The sequence below is a fragment of the Orycteropus afer genome, unplaced genomic scaffold (assembly GCF_000298275.1).
Source record: "Orycteropus afer afer isolate SDZICR_OR568_19922 unplaced genomic scaffold, OryAfe1.0 scaffold00182, whole genome shotgun sequence".
NCBI lineage: Eukaryota > Metazoa > Chordata > Mammalia > Tubulidentata > Orycteropodidae > Orycteropus > Orycteropus afer.
The window spans coordinates 3,889,378-3,911,095 of record NW_006921769.1 but is presented as its reverse complement, the minus strand read 5'-3'; the positions used below and the strand labels follow the sequence as shown (position 1 = coordinate 3,911,095).

At 35.7% G+C, this 21,718-nt stretch overlaps 1 protein-coding gene across 1 annotated transcript in view; it reads left to right on the top strand.

Annotated features, from left to right (window-relative positions):
- The window catches only part of MED23 (mediator complex subunit 23), an 84,461-nt gene that overhangs the window by 34,572 nt on the left and 28,171 nt on the right, over window positions 1-21,718 (top strand). Inside the window, exons 10-19 of the mRNA XM_007947366.1 lie at window positions 1,081-1,176; window positions 1,715-1,732; window positions 7,539-7,739; window positions 9,704-9,847; window positions 11,681-11,826; window positions 12,896-13,141; window positions 14,590-14,732; window positions 15,755-15,929; window positions 16,569-16,732; window positions 19,495-19,619. Coding sequence (XP_007945557.1) covers window positions 1,081-1,176; window positions 1,715-1,732; window positions 7,539-7,739; window positions 9,704-9,847; window positions 11,681-11,826; window positions 12,896-13,141; window positions 14,590-14,732; window positions 15,755-15,929; window positions 16,569-16,732; window positions 19,495-19,619 — 1,458 coding nt within the window. The remainder of the gene's footprint in view (window positions 1-1,080; window positions 1,177-1,714; window positions 1,733-7,538; window positions 7,740-9,703; window positions 9,848-11,680; window positions 11,827-12,895; window positions 13,142-14,589; window positions 14,733-15,754; window positions 15,930-16,568; window positions 16,733-19,494; window positions 19,620-21,718) is intronic.

Genomic DNA, 21,718 nt, shown 5'->3' with positions numbered 1-21,718 from the left:
AAAGACCTGGGTTCTAGTTTCATCTTAACTGTTACCCTTTGTATGACCTTAGGCAAGTCCCCTCACCTCAGTTTCATCGCTTATCTATTGAGAAGTTTAAACAAATAAACTGTAAGCACTAAAATCCCATGATCCTGCCCCCCAACTTAAGAGACAATAAAAAAAAAATTAGTATTATGCAAATAGTACTTCAACTGCCACTGGCTAATTAAAATGCTGTTTTTAGCAGCATAGATGGAAGCAAAAATGAGGTGCCTGGAAACTTTAGATGACTTAAAAGCTATTATTTCTAAATTAACATATTTTAGTAAATATATATTAATATTTTAAAATTAATATATTTTAAATATGAGTAAACAAAAGGCACAAATGTAAATAAGCATATGACTATTACATCTCCTTCTCTAAAAGTTAATATATTTAAGAGCCAAAAAGCTGTTTTTGAGATTCTTACAGTAGTTTATAATAGCTCTTCTGTTCAACATGTTTGATAATATTAGGGTTGTCGTTTGGAAAAGGGCTCCAAACTTTGAGAAAGATTTTGTTTTTTAATATAGCTTTCTAGTATTGTTTATTATAAACTTAAATTGGTTGCTAGAAATTGTACCCTTAGATGCCTAGAAACACTTTTAGAAAATTTACTGTCGAGTAATAACAGAAAAGAAGTGAAGATCTTAATAATGCTGCTTTATGTCTAAGAAACACCTAGAAAATCTATAAAAGTTGACATCATGAGGTTGTACAATTACAAAACTTTAAACCTATTTTATTTTCAGGAGAATAGAGTGGAAAGTGCACTGCAGATACAAGGTTGGGACATTTCTAGGTTCATCTTCACTGCTACGCCTATATCACCTGGGGCAGGCCCCTTCACCTCACTTTCATCACTTATCAAATGAGGGGCTTGAACAAATTATATATAAGCATTAAAATCCTATGGTTTTTTCCCCCCACTAGATACTGCCTACTGTGTGAAGGTAACAAGTACCTCTAGAGGATTTTTTTAATCCCAATTTCAAATAATTTGAATTAACATTTACCTTGATCTTGAAGCAATAATTTTCTTTATTTTCTTTAAAGGATCTGTTTGAACCACAGACTGCTTTGTTGAGATATGTATTGGAGCAGCCTTATTCCAGGGATATGGTCTGCAATATGCTAGGTTTAAATAAGCAGGTACTGTACTGTGCTGGAAACCTAGTAAATTCTGCATAGAATCTGCACTGTTCCTTTCTCCTTTCTTTGCTATAGCTAACTGAGCAAAACAGTTAAGAACTCTTTGATGATTTTTTTAATGTATAGTTTATAAACACTCTTGTTCCTATCATTTATATATTACTTTAAAAATGTTTAAATAAAAAAGGAGATATTTTAAAAGTTGGTTTATTTTGCATTGCTTTTTTTTCTATAAGGCCAGTTTCAAGTATACCTTTTGCCAGAGAAACCTACACATGACTTAACCATAATTTTTGACTTTTTTGTTTCTTTGTTCGGGTTTCTATTTTTGTAACCCCTGGTATCTTCAGCGTGGCCTCATTGCTGATTTTTGTTTGGTGTTTGTTTGTTTGTTTTTAGTGGTTTAACATGTGGGAGGGTTTGTGCTGACTCTGGGTTCCTTGAGGCTGGCCTCATAGTCACTGTTTTGTCTTTTCTTTTTTTCTTCCTTTATTTTTGTTCTGTCCTGTCTTGTCCTGCCCATCCTCCAATGCTCTAGACCTTGAACATTGCTCAGGTATGTTCACAACCTTACTGTTGTATTGTGACTAACGATACGCTGGCCGCTTTGTAGCCACTGATTCCATTTAGAGAATACGTGTATGGTCGGGGCTTGAAATTGGCAGGACCATGCTGAGACCAAGGCCACTAAAACAAATTTCTTCTTGGGATATGAGAGTTGTTTTTGATGGATTGTTTTTGTTTTTGTTTTTTTGGTGTTTGTTTTTTTCTTTTTTTTTAATTTTTTTTTTTTTTTTTTTAAAGACAAACACAACACTCAATAAAGCCTGTCGCCTTTTGATGGGTTGTTTTTCCTTCCCACTCCATTTTACTGTTTTTCACACTTTAGGGCTAAAGCTAGCCTGGTAGAATTTTCAGATATGGAAAGATTTGTGGTGGCCTTTATCTTTCCAGACTATTAAAACAAATAACCACAATTAAAAAAAAAAAAAAAAAAAAAACCTGCTTATGTTGCTTTGCCTTAAAACAAATTAAAAATAAAATAAGAACCCACTTTAATAGAGATATGCTGCTTTTAAAAGTTGGAGTGGTAAACTTTATACAGGGAATGGTTTTTTTTGGATACCTGGGGATTGACTAAGAAATGTCACACTCTTACGTGGCCCCACACCTATTTGACAAACACCCTTCTTTGTCAGTCTTTGCCAGAAGTGCCCTCCTAGAGTGAGCTCCTCTCAGTGGAAGCTCACCTATGGTGGGAAAAACACTATGGCCACACTTTGTAAAACAAACTCTTATACGGTCCCAAGTCTGTTTCCAGGACTTTTCACCTTTGAGCTTTTAAGCAAAATAGTGGTTCCAATTATTTTTGATAAAAATTTTTGAGCCCAACACATTAAAATAGACCAGCTTTTCTTTTTTTTAAAAAGACGTTCTTGTCTAGGTTATGTAAAATAGCGTTACTGTTTGCAATACTATAGTGAAGGTTGTGCCAGTGCTTCCATTTATAAAGCCCTATTTTTAAGGACATATAGCTTGGCCATAAAACTTGCTCAGTGTTGAAACTTTGCATGCCAGACCTCACCCTGATAGCAGTATCTCTTATTATTTTAAGTTTTTTCTTCTGAAAAATTTACCAAGTTACCTTGTTTGGACAAGCCTTTGTACATGTGAAATTGAAACCGCTTCATGCTAAAGTCTCTGACAGTTATTTATAAAATCTGCCAATTTAACATCTTAAACATGTCATTTAATTCTAATCAACTTTCATTCGAGTTAGAGGTAAGTATTCAGTTTGAAAAAATCCTTCATGCTGTCTTACAAGTAATTTTTACAATGAGCTTTAAACTTTAAGTCACACTTGACTCAATGTTCTTGCACTTTGGTCGAAAAATGTATTAATGGTCATTTGAGCTGCGTGTATCTTCCCCCTGATATCTTTAGTGTTTTTCTTTTGGGGGCCAGCTTAACTCAAACAAGAAACTGACAGTGAGTCAGAGAAAAGTATTTCTGATCTGATCATTTCAATAACAAGTTTCAACCTAAAAAAAGTTTATGACTAAGACATAATTCCGTAAAAAATAAAGTTTATAATGGAAATGCTGACAGAACATTATTAGTATTGGTCCCACTGTAGTGTAAACATTGTCAAAAATTCATAATCCATCAGTAAGTGTTTTGATAGAAAAATCTGCAGAGAGGGGACTTGTAAATGGAAGATAATATGCTGCATTGATATGTTATTTTTCTCTCCTGGAAAGTAGAGTAGAAAATGAGAACACACAATACAAGAAGTATATGATTAAAAATAACTAAGTCATCTTATCTTCTATCGTTATAGAACTATATCCTGCACTATACTTTCTTGTCCTTTGTCTAGCAATGCACTAATTTACTTAAAGCTTGAAACCTTTTAAGAGCTATACATATTGCATTTTCCAGTAGGAATTAGGCTATATTTTATCCTAAAATTGGTTGCATTAAGAAGGTGATAAAAAGCCCAGTTCTGTGACCAGCAAGGTGGAGTGTTGGACTTAAGCACACAGTGGAAAAATCTTATTTGGTACACAAGATTTTGTGTTCTTGCTCCTGCATGAAAGTATGACAAAACAGATACACTCCTTGATATATGAATACCGATTTCCTCAAGACAGTAAGGTACTAGGCTGATCACTTGGTCTATCATTGAAAGGAATCTTTGAAAGTGGTGTTAACTGGCTTAGCACTTCAGTTCTCATTGGCAGTTTTCTTGGTTAAGCCAGAAAAATAGAATAAATGACATAGAAAGGGACTTTTTCATGTCATTATGTTCTGAGTAGGTATTGCTTTAAAACTGAATTCTAGCACTAAAATAAAAATTGAAAATGAATTTAAGCCCACTAAGGAGCTGTGGTAGCATAGTGCCCATGGCACTTGACTACTAACCAGAAGGCTGACGATTCAAACCCACCAGCCACTCCTCAGAAGCAAGGTTGGGCAATCTACTTTGTTAAGTGCAGTATAAGGAGCCCTGGTGGCTCAGTGGTTAAGCGCTCAGCAGCTAACTAAAAGGTCATCAGTTCCAGCCACCAGCCGCTCCGTGGAAAAAAGATGTGGCAGTCTGCTTCCATAAAGATTACAGCTTTGAAAACTCTGTGGGGCAGTGCTACCCTGTCCTGCAAGGTCACTGTGAGTCAGAATGGACTTGATGGCAGCGGGTTTGGTTCTTTTGGGTTTCAGTCCAGTATGCTAAAATATCACAGCAAAAGCAGTACCAGAACCATCACATGAAAAGTGTCAGATGTCACTTAATGTAGGCTATGGGTTACTAACAGTGAAAAGCATTATCATTTGCCATTTTAAAATAGTGGTAGGAAAGAAATCAGGGGTTGTGTGGGGTTAATGCTAATGTTTCTATTAATGATTTGTGTCTGATTTTTAGCTTTTATCAAAGCTGAAAATTTAAGATAAGGTTCCTGTGCAGTTTATGCCATTGTGTAGAATTAAATTATTAAAATATCAAATGTAGATATTTTTATTGTTAAAAGAACTTTTAAGGAAAGATACATTTACATATGATGTAAACTAAGAAATTCTACTATATATGCCTAACTAAAGATTTATCTAGGAGCTCTGGTAGCACAGTGCCTAAGGCACTTGACTGCTAACCAGAAGGCTGGAGGTTCAAACCTCCTCGGAAGGAAGGTTGGGCAGTCCTACTTCTGTAGTGACACTGCCTCGGAAACCCAAGGAGGGGTCACTGTGAGTCGGGGCCAACTCAACGGCACATAACAACAACAACAAAGATTTATCTGTGTATGATATAAACTAACACATTCTACTATATATGCCTATATTTTATAGCCTTAAATTTACTAAATCTCCCAGAAAGCAAAATGTGAATAACCACATGTATAGATAGCATCCACTGGCTTACAGAATGATCTTAGCCTAGTGATTGTTTATTAACATCTGTTCATAGATTGTTAAACTGCTTTACAAATTTCTGTTTGTTCTACTTGGTAAAATAATCTTGTACTAAATTTTAATGGCCCTGTCTTTTAGTAATTGAAAACTCAAGCAGAACTTATTCTAAAAGAGTTAGCAGTGCAGATCAGTTTACATTTAAGTCTTTTCTTTCTCTCTGGGTATTAATGATAATTGGCAAACAAAGCAACATATTTAAACTGTCTCTAAAGTTGGTCTGAGAACCTTGGCGTTAACCAAAAACCTGGGAAGTTTAGAGTTAACCACAATAAATGTTCTGCTACCCTGAGACACGAAGGCTTGAGGCACTACAGAGATTCCTGGCTGACTTAATACTTCGCAGAAAATTGGGAGTCATTTTGAATCATTGCAGATATTAAAAGCCCATCAACTTTAACTGTAAATTTCCTAGGGCTTGCTTTGTAAAAATCTCGGTAATTTGGCTTTCCTCTTCAAATCATTAGCTGTATGACCATCACTATACCCATGAAAATACGTAGGTGAAAATCCATTTTTCAAAAAATAACTAATACTAAAAAGCGAAAGTCCAAGTGACTCAGATGCTAAAATCCAATTTGATTTAGTGTGTGCTTTTTTCCTGAAACATATTAATAGAAGACCATCATGGATGGAGGTGTGAATGGCAAATTGGTTTGTTTCCAAACTAGAAGCACATACCCATCACTAGTGAAAAATTCCTACTGGAAATCCTGGCTTTACTTCTTTTCACAAATTTTTCTGACTCTTGTATACTTTGAATGATCTCACTCTAAATTTGTGTTGTCTGACACATTTCTTAGGTTGTTGGTGGTTGGCAGAACTAGTGAATTTCAAGCCCTGTACACAGTAGTTTTGCATGCTGATTTAAGAAATAGTTTGTAGTGTTGTCTGTTGCACTTTGCTCCGCTTCATAATGATAATTACATTTGGAGGAAAAGTACTGTAGTCTCAACTGGTGGTGTTAATATTGCTCTCTGTAAACCTGTAATGTGGTTGAACTGTGATCATGGCATTGTGTTTTTGGAAAAAAAATATGAAACAACCATTGATGCTTCCTGTTTTGGTTAGATGTTTGTTTTACTTGCATGCTTTAAGAAAGTGCAGCTATATTGGAGCTTTACAAGTTTGAAGCTGGCAAAGAGCATGCAAAAGGGGATGCTGTTCATTATGTTTATTTTTTTCTAAATTCGTCCCCATTTTGCATTTTTTCCCTAAATTTGAAGAAATCATATCCCTTTTTCATGGCAAAAGACTAAATAATCACATCTAAAGTTAGGGGGAAAGCATCTATATTAGAAATTATATTCACTAGAAAGACTCATAACTATAGCATATTTATAAAGAAAATATGAAAATGGCTTAAAATATGGCTTAACATATTTCTTTTGGCAAAAATGCACTTTTTGAAATTACAAAGCCCAAATCTTTTTGCCTCTAGAAAGGGAAGTTGCATTTTCATTTTTAGTGTTTAAACTCAATTCTTTTTCTTATTTTAGATTTGAAAATAGTCTAATTTTAAATTAAAGCTGCATTGTGTTTGGATTCCAAGAAGGAATAGAAGTGCACTTTGAGATCACATTTTTTGCAGAGGAAGAGTCCATTTCAGTATTGGGGGTATTATAGTCAGTACCACAGACTGAAAAACAGACTTTGAGTAATTTGGTGGCTATTTAAGAATACCTCTATAAAAAGTGAGTGTAAACTTGTTGTGTTTATTTTGAAATAAATAGATTCATTCACTGCTTTGTTTGCTCTCCCGTCACAATAGTCAATGCCTGAGAATCTAAAGTTTTCATGTTTTGAGTTAGATTTTAAATTAATATTGCTATTGCTGTTTCATATGCCCTTTAAAATGTTAGGAGCTGTGGTGGTGCATCAGTTAAGGCATTCAGCTGCTAACCAAACGATTGGCAGTTCAAATCCACCAACTACTCTGTGGGAGAAAGATGAGGCAGTCTGCTTCCATAAAGATTTATAGCCTTGGAAATCCTGTGGGGCAGTTCTGCTCTGTCTTGTAGGGTCACTGTGAGAATCAGCTTGATGGCAGTGGATAGGTTTTCAAAATGTTAACTTTTTTGAAAGGATAAATAGCAAAATTTTGTACTATGTAGTGTGTCCTTTTTCAAATTGAAACAATAATATCTGAAATGGAAGTCAAAAGTTAATGAAAAGTCTGTTTTGTGGGAGAGCTGAAAAAAATAATTTTCAATGAAATTCATACTCTGTGTTCATGTAACATGATGCAGCTTTAATAAACTAAGCCTAACTTTAACTTCTTAAATTCAACTTCATTCCATGCTTCCCAGCCTCTTGTTACAATTAATGCTCATTAACTGGTAAATTCTGAAACTAACCGGGAGGCTTTTGGAATACTGTATTTAATCTCTGCCCTACAGCACAAGCAGCGCTGCCCTGTGCTGGAGGACCAGCTGGTGGATCTGGTGGTTTATGCCATGGAGCGATCCGAGACTGAGGAGAAGTTTGATGATGGAGGAACCAGCCAACTCCTATGGCAGCATCTCTCCAGTCAGCTTATTTTCTTTGTGCTTTTCCAGTTTGCAAGTTTTCCACATATGGTTCTTTCTCTTCATCAGAAGGTATGTGCTAAATCTTTCTTTGAGTCAGAGCCACTTCCCTGTTGATTAGTATGTTTCAGACTGGTAAAGGCATGGCCTAGTGACACCGTTTTGGTAGTGCCAGAGGTTCTGAGCCTCTATTTCTGTTCTGGTCTGTCCTGTGCTTTTGTGGTTTCTTAACTTTTCATTCTCTTGTCGGTATGAAAACAGGATTCATTCATTCATTCTGCATACTCATAGTGCAAGGACCAGAGGATACAAGATGAAAGGGCACTATATATACCTTCAAGGAGCTCCACTAGAGGGGAAGATACACACACACATATACATAATACATACCAGGGCTTCAGACTGGTTCTTTCGTGGCCAACAAAGTAAAACCAGAAAAGACTCAAATTTTAAAAATTTGGGTGATATGGAACGCTAAACCAGTATGGGAAAAGGTATGGGTTGAAGCCCTGGAATGGGAGATTCAGAAGAGGATAGTGAGCCGTTTCAGGAGCCTTAACGTGTGATATTGGATGATTGCCAGGACTGTGGAGCGCGACCCAAATTCAGATGGCTTGGTCAACTGCCATCTTTGAGCTGGGCACCGTTGTTTTTGACTCAGCCAGTTAAGAGTTTTAGTTGCTGTGTGATGTACATACTATCCGTGTTTTCTAAGAGAGAGATTATGTTTCTAGCAAGGCTTCAACCACAATTCTTCCCATTCTGGTTAGCCTTCCAGTTCACCCACATTTTAAAAGTTTAGGCCTATTCCAGTGTTTCTTTGCTGGCCATGACTGAAGCTGGCTGAACTGATTTGAAGCCCTGGTGTAAACAATTTGATTAAAATTTAACACTTGACATAGTTGAAGTATGTTTCCCTACAATAAGAATGAAGAATAGTTTCTTCTAAAGAAATCCCTAAGTGACTCAAATGGTTAACTGCTTGACTAATAGCCAAAAGGTTGGAAGTTCAAATGCAATCACTGGTACCTTGGAAAACAGATGATCTGCTTCTGAGAGGCCACAGCTTTGAAAACCCTGTGGAGTGGGTGTGCTCCACACACATAGGGTCACCGTTGGTCAGAATCAACTTGGGGGCAGCTAACAGCAACAACAAAAAAATCAGGATTGATTTTGTCAAAGAGCTCTTTAAGCTAATACTTAAATGAGAAATAGAAGTTGGCCAGAAGGAAAGACAGGGATGTGTTTCCCTAGCAGTAAGAGCATTTGGAAAGACATAGAGGTCTCTTAGAGCTGGGATTGAAAAATATAAATGGAGAAGCCTTATTGAGCTGAGGAATGCAGGCTGGTAAGGACAGAGAGAACCTTCTGCTGTAGATGTTTGTTCCAATGTTTAGATTTTCTTTGAGAGGTGGTGAGGATAGAAATGACATCACTGTATGCAAGTTGGACAAAAATCACTCGTAGGTAGGAAGATGGTGGTGTGGAGATGGATGGAGTCAAACCAGAGGCAAAGATACTAGGAAGCAGGATATTGCAAGTTCAGGTCAAAGACGCTAAAGATCTAAACCAGGGCAGAGAAGAGAAGCCAAGTACCATTTATGCCAAAGATGTTAACAGGCCTTGGTAATGGACAGATAATAGAGGGAATGAATCCAAAAAAGTGAATAGAAGTCGAAAATATAAGCAGTGCAACTTTTTGATATAATAAAATATTTTGTGTTTTGATGGGATATTTTTTAGTAATTCTCAATATTAAACCTGATTCTCATGCACATGTGCTTAATTGTGTTCTAAAACATTGATTTTTGTATATGGATAGTTGTTTTGGGGGCAGGGAAAAAATATATATGGGCATATGATATAAAAAATAATTTAAAAGCTCTGTTTGGTGTGGTGTGTCTTGCATTGAGAAAGGTAGTCACTAAATTCCAAAATTAGATGCCAGCTTCTAAGTGTTTTCTGTTTTTTAACTTTCCTATATTCATGTGTTTTGACCAGCCACATACAGATGTGTATTTTAACATCTTTTACAGTTAGCAGGGCGAGGACTTATTAAAGGCAGAGATCATCTGATGTGGGTTCTCCTACAGTTCATTTCTGGAAGTATTCAGAAAAATGCACTTGCTGATTTTCTCCCTGTCATGAAGCTCTTTGACCTCCTGTACCCAGAGAAGGAAGTAAGTTTTAGTAAATAGCTGAACACTCTGATGAGTGAATTATGTCTAATTTATTTTTAAGAGTTTTAGTATGATTTAGTGAAAATAGCACTAGATTTGGAGGCTGGATCCTGAGTTTTTTCCCCAATTTTGGACTAACCTTCATCATGGGATGGACATTCAGTCTCTCTCGACATTTGTTTCCTTTTACGTAAAATGAAGAAATTGAACTAGGTTGTTTCTAAAATTTATCCTAAATCACAATCGAACATTTATGTAGAAGCTCTTTCTTTGCATTCTAAGTAGATCTACAATTTTAAAAAGTATGAACGCTGTTTTAATCTACCCATGACATTGAATGCCCATATAATAGTTTCTGTTCATACATATATATTTTTTGTTTGTTTTCTCAGCGTGTCCCCCTAGTGTCTCATTATATAAGATATTTGAGTGAAATATATCTTGATTAATTGCTATTTTTTAAGAAACATTTTATTATGGACATTTTTTACCATAATCAAAATTGTAAACCCCATGTACCCATCACCAAGAAATATTCTTGTTCTCTTTCATCTTCATAATTGATGGATAATTTGGTGCAAATTCCAGATTCCGTGCCATTTTGCCCATCAGTATTCAGTATGCTTAATGATAGTTACTTAGATCGTATATTTCTTCAATTTTTATGTTTTTGAAAAGCATATCTGGGGCTTTTAAAATTGCATGTATTTTCAATATATTTTTCACATTTAATAAGATTTCCCAACAGTGTGTTTAATTGTTAAAAAAAATAGCAAATAAATATGAAGAAAGCTAATTACTGTGTCCTTTTTCTTTTTTTAACCGAGGAGTTAAAGGAGAATTTGTATATTAGGAACTTTCTTTTTCCCCAAAACCAAATCCAGGTGCTTCAGATTCTTAAATACTAATCAGTAGAAAAGAGAGGAGTGGGTTTTTCACGTAGGAAGGCTTTTTTTTTAAGGTGTTGAATTAAGGAATTTAAAATAAACATTACTAATCTTTTACAAGAAATTTAAAAGAATAAATCATAGATCTGGGATAATTTATGTGAAAGTTTCTTAGAAACTTAACCTTAGTATTTCTCTGCAAAATAAGTCATGACATCCCTCAATATGATGAATATTTGAATATCTGTATTGCTTTATTTTTTATATATATAACTGTTGTCTTTTTCAAAGTATATTTTTAGTGATTTTGGAAAAACTTACCATGTAAAGATTATTTTTGTAAACAAATGCTCTGTGATAGCAGGAAAAGTTTGACTACCACCATCCACCCACTGCCATCGAGTCAGATCCAACTCATAGCGACCCCTCCTTGGCTTTCCAAGGTGGTATCACTATGGAAGTTGATTGCCTAACCTTCCCTCCAAGGAGTGGCTGGCGGGTTTGAACTGCCAGCCTTCTGGTTAGCAGTCAAATGCCTTAGGCACTATGCCACCATTTCTTTTATTCTCTTTGCAGGTAAAAATATGGCTTTAAATCATATTAATATTTTATGGGTGTTAACCTTCTGATGTGTGTTGTTAAATAGTCAGAAAACCATTAGGACTAAATTAATTGTTGTTGTTGTTGTTACGTGCCATAGTGTTGGACCTCACTCAGCGACCCCTCCTTGGGTTTCCGAGGCAGTATCACTATGGAAGTAGATTGCCCAACCTTCCTTCCAAGGAGTGGGTGGTGGGTTTGAACTGCCAGCCTTCTGGTTAGCAGTCAGATATCTTAGGCTACCAGAGCTCCTAAATTAATATAGAATATTTTAAAAAGATGTGTATCAGAGATGGATTAATTTAATTCTTCCGTTTTTTATAATATGGAAGTTGTTATTTTTCAGTGTATCCCGGTTCCTGATATTAACAAACCCCAGTCAACTCATGCCTTTGCAATGACTTGTATTTGGATTCATCTCAATAGAAAGGCTCAAAATGACAACTCCAAGCTACAGATTCCAATACCTCATTCCCTAAAGCTTCACCATGAGTAAGTTATTTGTAGCTTAACAATTATTTCCTTGTTCTGTAGATAGTGGAATGTAAGCTAATATTGCTCACAGTATTAGTGTGAAATTTGGGAATACCCCCATCCCTATTGGGGATGAGGGTGTATATTTAATGTGTATACTGTGGCAAGAGAAAACTGACCCACTGACACCTGCATCAAAAAACGTTTGGAAGATTAACCCTGTGCCTGTATGTGTATTTATTATTTTTTACTTTCAAGGCTGAACTTTACATGTATTTTAAAGTTATTAATTTCTAGGAGTATGTAAAAAATGTTTGAAAATTTCTTAAGTGTTTGGGATGTGAGCATGATACTGCTAAGCTGTGTTTTAATTCACGGGCTGGCAGAATTGATTGAGCTGTTCCTACTGGCATATTACATTTCATCTCTTCCAAAGTTGTGACTATTGAATGAAAATGCCCTCTCAGATAGACCTGTGCTTCTTTCAAAGGTAGTGGAAATAGCTGAACTCCCACCTATGTTTCTAAAAAGGACTGCCAGATCTTATTCATAGGAGACTGTACATTTTATGGCTAGGTGCATTTTTAAAATAATTTGGTTTATCATTTTATAAAAATGAATATTGTTTATTGTAGGAATTCTAGAATATACAGAGAAATCCAAAGAAAATGATAACTTCACGTTTCATTTGGTTTTCATTTTATGAGATACCCATTCTTTTCATAGTGACATGTGTCATCAAGGTATATTGTTGTGCTTAAGTTGGTAGACATAAATGGAAACCTCACTCGTGAATTTTTGAATTATTTTTTCATTCTCTGAATAGTAGCCTAATACAGTGCTGTATATGTAGTACATACTTAACAAATATCTATGATTGTTAGCTTGTAATTAGTTAACTTGTGTAGTGCTACCAAAACGTGTATATGTATTTCCACTCTGCATTTTGGACAGAAACTATAATGCCTATAGCAATAAAGATAGTATGACTATAAACTTACACTTTCTTAAAAGAATGCAAGTTAACTTTATGGAAATAATTTTTTCTCTTTGTATTTTTTCTATTTAATGGAACTGGAATTTTTAGGTTCCTACAACAGAGTCTGAGAAATAAAAGTTTACAGATGAGTGACTATAAGATTGCCCTGTTGTGTAATGCTTATTCTACAAATTCAGAATGTTTTACGTTGCCCATGGGAGCGCTGGTAGAAACTATTTATGGAAATGGGATTATGAGGACCCCTCTCCCTGGAACAAACTGTATGGCTTCAGGATCTATTACTCCCTTACCAATGAATCTCCTAGATTCATTGACAGTTCACGCTAAAATGAGGTATGTCCTTTTTGGTAGTTTGGTCCATGTCAGGGAATTGCTATTAGTATAATGTAGACCTTGATTTCATGATTTTGTGTGTGTATTTTATGGCTAGATGTGTTTTTTAAATCATTATATTTATTTTGTTGCAAAAATGAGTATTGTTTATTGTAGGAATTCTAGAATATACAGATAAACCCAAAGAAAATAATAATTGCCACAGTCTCTCCATGAGAGATACAGATGGTAGATTTTTTTGTATATAGCCTGAATGTCTTTTCCTTTGTATAAATATATACTTTTTTTTTTTCTTCACAAAAATAGGTTTGTACTATAATACTATATCCTTTACACATGGAGGTACTTTTAGATTGAAACACGGTTTCTGAAAGCCAGACAGGGCTTGGTTTAGTGTGATTCTAGAACCTCAAGTGCCTGAAGAGACTAGGCTGATGAGGTAAATGGTCAAAGCCTGGTGGCCTGGTGCTGTCTGAGGAGGCCCAGGAGTAAGTGCCCATGGAAGCACATGTGTATGGAGAGGACTGAGGCCAGCTGGGCCCAGGGCCTATCTACTAATGCTGCCATGGTAGCTGGCTTCTGTAATACAGGGATGCAGAGCAGTATTGCTAGACCTTCTCACCTTTTTCAAGTAGGCCTGGAAGTCCAGATTTTTTTATGTTAGGGCTTTCAGCTGTAAGTACTGGCTCAAAGTTAAAAACATTGTGAGGAGGGAAGAGAATGTAGGCCTCCAGATGGGACATCGGTTCTAGAAGAGCCACGTTCTTTTCCAAATAGTAAAAACAGATAGAATTAGCTATGTGCTTTACCTGCATGTGTGACAGATCTGAGGAAAGCCCTGCTGGAACCTCACATTTGGGTCTTTGCAATGACTTAAGTAATTCTGTGACTTAAGTTATTTAGTATCTTAAATGGTTTTAGGAGCTCTGGTGGTATGATGGCTAAGGTTTTTGACTAAACAGAAGGTTGGCGATTCAAACCCACCAGCTACTCTGTGGAAGGAAGACAGGAGCAATCTGCTTCTGTAAAGATTTACTTACTGCCTCAGAAACCCAGAGGGAGTCACTGTGAGTGAGAATTAACTCAGTGGCAGAGAGGTGTTCAGAGAGGTGTTTTTTTTTTTTTTTTTTTTTAATAATTTTAGTTACAGTAGATGAAAAAGAGAAACAGACTAAAATCACCCAAGCATGTCTCTGAGCTGTACTCGCATTTTGTTTTTCTGGAGCATGTTTTCCCATGTGCACATTGAAAGTACCAGAGAAACCAGAATTAGTCTCAGGTTGTACAGTGCATCACTTAAGTTTCCTATACATCTTAGATATATTATGCACATCAGCTTCATTTCAACCATTTAAGTTTAGATTTGTACTAAGTTAACCATAAGTAGAGTATATTTATGCCAAAAAAAAATAGGGGTTTTTATTTTCTCCCTTTTTGTTTTTCCTCAGCCTTATTCACAGCATTGCAACCAGAGTGATAAAACTTGCTCATGCAAAGTCCAGTGTGGCCTTGGCTCCAGCCCTAGTAGAAACTTACAGTCGTTTATTGGTCTATATGGAAATAGAGTCTTTGGGCATCAAAGGATTTATCAGTAAGACAGATTTTCTGGTGTTTATAACCATTAACACGTTCATTCATTCCACAGGTACTAGCACAGGTACTCTTCTAGTCACTGCCATTGTGGAGCTTGCATGCTAATGAGGAGGACAGGTGATAAACTAAATAAGTGAAATGGATAATATACATTATAACATCAGAAAGTGATAAATGTTACAGAGAAAAATTAAGCAGAAAAGAGTAATAGGAACTATGACAGTCAGGGGAGCGTGTATTTTGTTTGTTTGTTTAAGTAGACTGGTGAGACAAGGGCACTATGTTAGGTTCTGGGGATGCAGTGACCAGGATAGGTATGGTCCCTGTCCTCATCCAAGAATCCACAGTCCCATTTGCCTCCTCTGCTGTGTCTGCTGCTGGTTAGCTCCAGGGCGGCAGAGTTCTCGTGGGTACCAAGTCTAACTGGCAGTAAAGAAAGAGTATTTCCACATTGCAGAAGACACATTCTAATATCTGTTGGATTCAATACAGTTTTAACCAGTATATACAAGTGTTTTTCTGATCAATGTTAACTTTAACTTTTCAGTAATACAGTGTAATTTTAATTTTAACCATAGTTATTCTTTCTGCCATGTAATTGAGAGTTGAATAAAACTTTCTTGAAAGGGAAGAGAGAACAGGGCAGGTGTGATGCAACTTTTTTATATTAAAAAAGGATCCTCGTGCTTCAAACAGTTGAGAACTTTGACTTTGAGCAATAAGTTAAAAGATAACTGTGGGGTGAGGAAAGGTAGTATAATTTTTTTTAATCTCACCTCTTGTTTAATTTTTCCAGGTGATCTTGAATATCATTTTGACAAATTTCAGGAAAAACAAAAAGCAAACTTGGTACAGTAATTAGGATTTTTATTTATTTATTTTTTCTTGAAGTAGAAATTCTAGAAAATATATTCCATGGTCAAATGTCTATATACATTTTACTCAGTGTGGCTTTTCTTCAAATATCTTTTAATGCACAGCTTTTATAATTTTAATTTTTAAATCATCTTGTCCCTCCAGGTCAGCTTTTGCCCACTGTTTTCAAGTCTCATGCCTGGGGGATCTTACACACGCTTCTCGAGATGTTTAGCTACCGGATGCACCACATCCAGCCCCATTACAGAGTTCAGCTCCTGAGTCATCTTCATACTTTGGCTGCAGTTGCACAAACAAACCAGAACCAGCTCCATCTTTGGTAAGCCCACTGGAGGTTGTCTGTCCTTAATAGATTTATTAAAATTTAATCGTTTACCTTATAACTGATTTCCTTGTCATATAGACTCCTCTGTTTCTGGAGTTCTCTCCCACCCCGCCATGTAGAAGAAAGAGAGTCCTGTTTTTTTAAGTAGAAACTTACTTAGGCAGTTGAGTACTTACTTTAAAATCTTGGACTGAGAGTATTTCCAAGGCCTTTGTGATTGTGTTCTGACTTAGCCCTTTAGAATGCTGCTAGATTTCAGTATACTTTAGATTATGATTGAAATATGCTCTCATTTTCATTTTACTCTAAGTAGGTACATCTTTCAGGTAGAAAAGTGTAGTATTGGAAATGGTGTATATCCTGGTGAAAATTTTGAGCCCTGCAGGCTACAAACTCTTTTTCAAATATATAAAAATGTCAGATGTCAGTCTAATATTTGACACATCAACTTTTTAAAGCAAATTACCAAATCTCATTCTCACATAAAGGAAAATTTTTAAAAATCTAAATGGGGTTTGTGGTTTGCTATGTTTTTCCATTGTAATTAAGCTGGGTTTGGATTTAATCCTATACTTCGGAAATTTTATATGCAGCTTAACTTTGTCATGTTTCTTTTGTTCTTCTGCTCTTCAGTGTTGAGAGCACTGCACTGAGGCTTATTACAGCATTAGGTAGCTCAGAAGTACAGCCACAGTTCACACGCTTCCTTAGTGATCCCAAAACAGTGCTGTCAGCAGAATCTGAAGAACTGAACCGTGCCTTGATACTGACCTTAGCTAGAGCAACTCATGTAACAGGTATGTGAATATGTGGCCTAAACAACAAATAAAGAGGAAATAAAGTTTGCTGTGATTCTGCTGATTACTGGAATGATAACATACTGAAAATACACTTTTCACTTGTTCAAAAAAAGCTTTGTTGTTTTGATATCGTCACCATTTCAGTCATTATTATCTTCACCATTTCAGTCATTAATGTAAGTTCTTCTGAGTAACTAAGTATGAGCATCACTTTTCAGCCATCTTCTGTAATTTTAAAGTAGAAGTTCTCAAACTTTTTAATAATGTAATGCTTAACATTATTAAAAAAATACATTTGAGATTCACAAAAAGTTTTCTGTTTATACTGGTTATATTTATCAGTGTTTACTCTATCAAAAATTACAGAGATTTTTAAAAAATATTTATTATTAAGAATAAAACCATTACATGTTAACATAAAGGAATATTCTTACAGAAAACTATATTTTCCAAAATAAAGCATTAGTGAGAAGAGGTATTGTTTTATGTATTTGCCTCTCTCTGTGGTGTCTGACTTAAGAGAAGATAGCTGAATTCTCATATCTGCATCTGCATTTAATCTGTTACAGTATGTTGTTTTAGTTGAAGTAAAGAAAAGATGACTTTACATAGTTATGAGGTTGGAAAAAGGAGTATTTTAATACTCTTTTCAGATAATTGTGGATATCTTTTGATATTACATCAAAATGGGACAAGTCATAGTTCGTTAAAGGTTAGTTGCAATGTGGAATCTGAAACCCTATCAGTACATATTTTGTACTGTTACACTGAAACCCATCAGTCTATTCCATACATTTCATGGATTGTTTTATCCTTGTGTGATTTTTGTATCATCATGCGTGCATCATTAGAAAAATACTTGTTCACTGAGTTATATAGTTCTTACAGATGTTCACATATTTTATTATACAGTATCAGAGGAATGAATTTTTTAATATCACAACAAATTTCATTTGGAAAGCCCTTAAGTCTTGAAAAAACTATCAAGCTCGTAGTGAATACCAGTTTTCCAAATTCTAATTTTCACATGAAAGCTCAGATTTTTTTTTTTATTTATTTACTGATCACGCATTGCCATTGAATGGATTCCAACTCAAAGCGATTCTACAGAATAGAACTGTCCCATAGAGTTTCTAAGGTTGTAACTTTATGGGAGCAGACTGCCACATGTTTCTCCCGCAGAGCATCTGGTGTGTTCTAACTGCCGACCTTTAGGTTAGCAGCCAAGTGATTAACCATTGTGCCACCAGGGCTCCGAAAGCTCAGATTTTATCATTGGTAGCAGATACCATCATTTGTTTTCCTTGGAGTGACAGGCTTACTTTGTTAATTTTTAAAAACTATTTGCTACTACCCAAGTTGAAATACCTATAGATTTCTGTCAGATGTTCTTTCAAGTAAAATTGGAATTCCATGAAAAAAGCAGCTAATTCAGTAGGTAAATAAAAGGAGTCGCTGGGCAGTGCAAATGGTTAACATGCTGTGCTACTAACAGAAAGATTGGAGGTTCCAGTCCATGCAGAGGCATCTTAGAAGAAAGTCCAGGTGATCTAGTACAAAAATAAATCAAACATTGAAAATTCTTAAAAAAAAAAAAAGAAAAGTAGCTAATTCAACTCACAACGTAGCACAAATGTTTTATCTCAAGACACTTATACTTGAGTGTGTAGCTAAAATGCTTTTTTAAATTTTGTCACATGGAATATTAAAAAGAAATTTGCTTGAGGGTTGAGATTTAATAATTTCTACTATTTCATCAAGGTCATTTGTAAGTGAAACTGGTACTTTTTCCCCCCACTGAACGAGTGGGACAGGAATGCCCTGACTATTTAGTATTGTTTGTTACCATTGTTTGATTTGTGCCGAGGGCCAGCAGTTTAACCCACCATTCCTTTTGCACCATCACTGTACATATCCACACAGTAAAAAGCCCAGTGATGTCTTAGTAGCAGGATTTAAATAACTTTGATCTCATTGACCCCTTGAGAGGATCCTAGGGACCCCCAGAGGTCCACCTACCACACTTTGAGAACTCTCTTTGAAAGAAATTGTCCAATTTAGTGATCTCAAATACATTTGTGTATGTTGTCTTATTTCATCTAAATAAATTTTACTTAAATAAATAACATTGCTGCTGTTAGATGCCGTTGATTCGGTTCCCGCTCATAGCGAACTCTGTACAACAGAACGTAGCACTGCCCAGTGCTGTGTCATCCCCACAGCCTTTACGGTGCTTGAGCCCATCATTGCAGCCACTGTGTCAGCCCCCCTCATTGAGTGTCTTCCCCTTGATTGCTGACCCTGTGATTTAGACATTTAGATTTGTACTTGTAATCTACAGGTGTGTGGTTACTAGGATACTTTCAAATTCCAGAAAAGACATCTACTTTCTTACTCCTATTCCCATGGCTTAATAAAGTTCCAGTAAATTATTTTCAGAGCAAATTAAATGAAGTCTAGTGGTAGACCTACCTGTATTATCATTGTATCATTAGTACTCTGTAACCTAACAAAAGAGAGCAAGAGGTTCTAAATGTCTTTTTATCTTTTCACTAATTCATATTTACTAATGTGATAATCCAAATCACTCATAAACTAAGATTTATGTCCCAAACCGAATGTAACTGTTAAGCCATGAATGCCCTGCAGTGAGATTCTCTTGAGTATACATAATTGTTTGTGATTTTTGCTGTACTGTCTTTTATGAATTGCCAGTCTGACTATTTGTATCTAGAGTACATCTGTTTGTTTCTGTTTAGATTTTTTCACAGGCTCTGATTCAATTCAGGGAACTTGGTGTAAAGACATACTTCAGACCATCATGAGTTTTACTCCTCATAACTGGGCTTCACACACCCTTAGCTGTTTTCCAGGCCCACTACAGGTAATTTGATCTTGAATTACATACTGAACACACACGAAATCTCAGTCTCTATTCACAGTAGCAATTATTCTAGAGAATTAGTTTTGGTGACATCTGAAATTAGCATTTCTTTCTTTCTTTCTTTCTTTTTCATCTATGCAGTTACCTGTGGTATTACCTCTTGAGTTGTTCCTTGCCCTACCCTAGGGCTGGATATGTTTCTAAATATGCATTTATTATGGTTGCATCTTAATAGTTAACAGTTTTAGAATCATGGAATGATTAACATATTACCTGAAAAGTCTTGCTCTGTAATAGAACTGAAATAGGGAGAAATCTAATTTACTCTATTTTTTACAAATACATGTCTATATAAATAAAGCACCACACATGCAATGCACAGAAATGATGAGATAAAACAGTTCTGGCTTAATGCATTATTTCTGTAAACATAATGGCAATAAAGCTTCAAAAAATACATATATGCTATACTTCACTGATTATTAAAAAAAATATCACACAAAAAGAAAGACTATAAACTTGGCTTTTTGACATAGAGAAAGAAAAATCTAATTTGTCTTATTCTTTAAGATAGGGTATCACTTATCTAAGAAACTAGAGATTTCCCTATTTCTTTACTCACTCTACTCTTTTTTTTTTTTTTACTCACTCTACTCTTGTGTGAAAATGTAAAAAAAGATGAGCCTCTGTTTTCCATAACTTCTAATTATTACTGGTGATTGGAGTGCAAAAGTTGGAAACAAACAAGAAGCATTGGTAGTTGGAAAATATGTCCTTGGTGATAGAAATGATTCCGGACTTCGCATGATAGAATTGTACATGACCAAAGACTTCGTCATTGCAAATATCTTTCTGAACAACATCAGTGGTGACTATACGTGGACCTTAACAACAACTGGGCAATCTACTTCCATAGTGATACCATCTCGGAAATCCAAGGAGGGGTCACTATGAGTCGGGTCTGACTCGACAGCACATAACAACAACATACATGGATCTCGCCACATGGAATACACAGGGATCAAATCAACTGTATCTGTGGAAAATGGCAGTGGAAAAGCTCAATATCATCAGTTAGTACAAGGCTAGGAGCTGACTGTGGATCAGACCATCAATTATTCATACGCACATTTAAGTGGAAGCTGAAGAAAATTATAATAAGTCCACGAGAGCCAAAATATGACTATGAGTATATCCCACTTGAGTTTAGAAGCCATCTGAAGAAGAGATTTGATGCATTGAACACCACTGACAGAAGACCAGACGAGTTGTGTGATTATATCAAGAGCATCATACATAAAGAAAGAAAAAAAGGGGGGGGGGGCAAAATGGAGGTAAGAACAAACTCTGAAACTTGGTCTTGAACAGAGAGTAGCTAAAACAAATGAAAGAAATGATGATGTAAAAGAGCTGAAGAGAAGATCTCAAAGGGCAGATCGAGAGGACAAAGTAAAGTATTATAATGAAATGTGCAAAGACCTAGAGATAGAAAACCAAAGGGGGAGAATATGCTCAGCATTTCTTGAGCTAAAAGAACTGAGGAAAAAATTGCAGCCTTGAGTTGCAATGTTGAAGGATTCTGTGGGCAAAATAATGATACAGTATACACCAATAGAAGATAAAAGAGATGCACAGAGTCACTGTACCAAAAAGAATTGGTTGGTGTTTACATATTTCAGAAGGTGTAGTGTATGATCAAGCATCAATGGTATTGAAGGAAGAAGTCCAAGCTGTACTGAAGGAATTGATGAAAAACAAGGCTCCAGGAATTGATAGAATACTCATTGAGATGTTTCAACAAGCAGATGCAGCGCTAGAAGCACTCGTTTATGCCAAAAAATTTGGAAGACAGCTGCCTGGCCAGCTGATGGGAAGAGATCCATAGTTGTGCCCATTCCAAAGAAAAGTGATCCTGCAGAATGTGGAAATTATCAAACAATATCATTAACACTACACACACTTAAAATTTTTCTGAAGACCATTCAAAAAATGGTTGCAGCAGTACAATAGGGAACTTCCAGAAATTCAATCTGGATTCAGAAGAGGATGTGGAACAAGGGATATCATTGCTGATGTCAGATGGATCTTGTCTCAAAGCA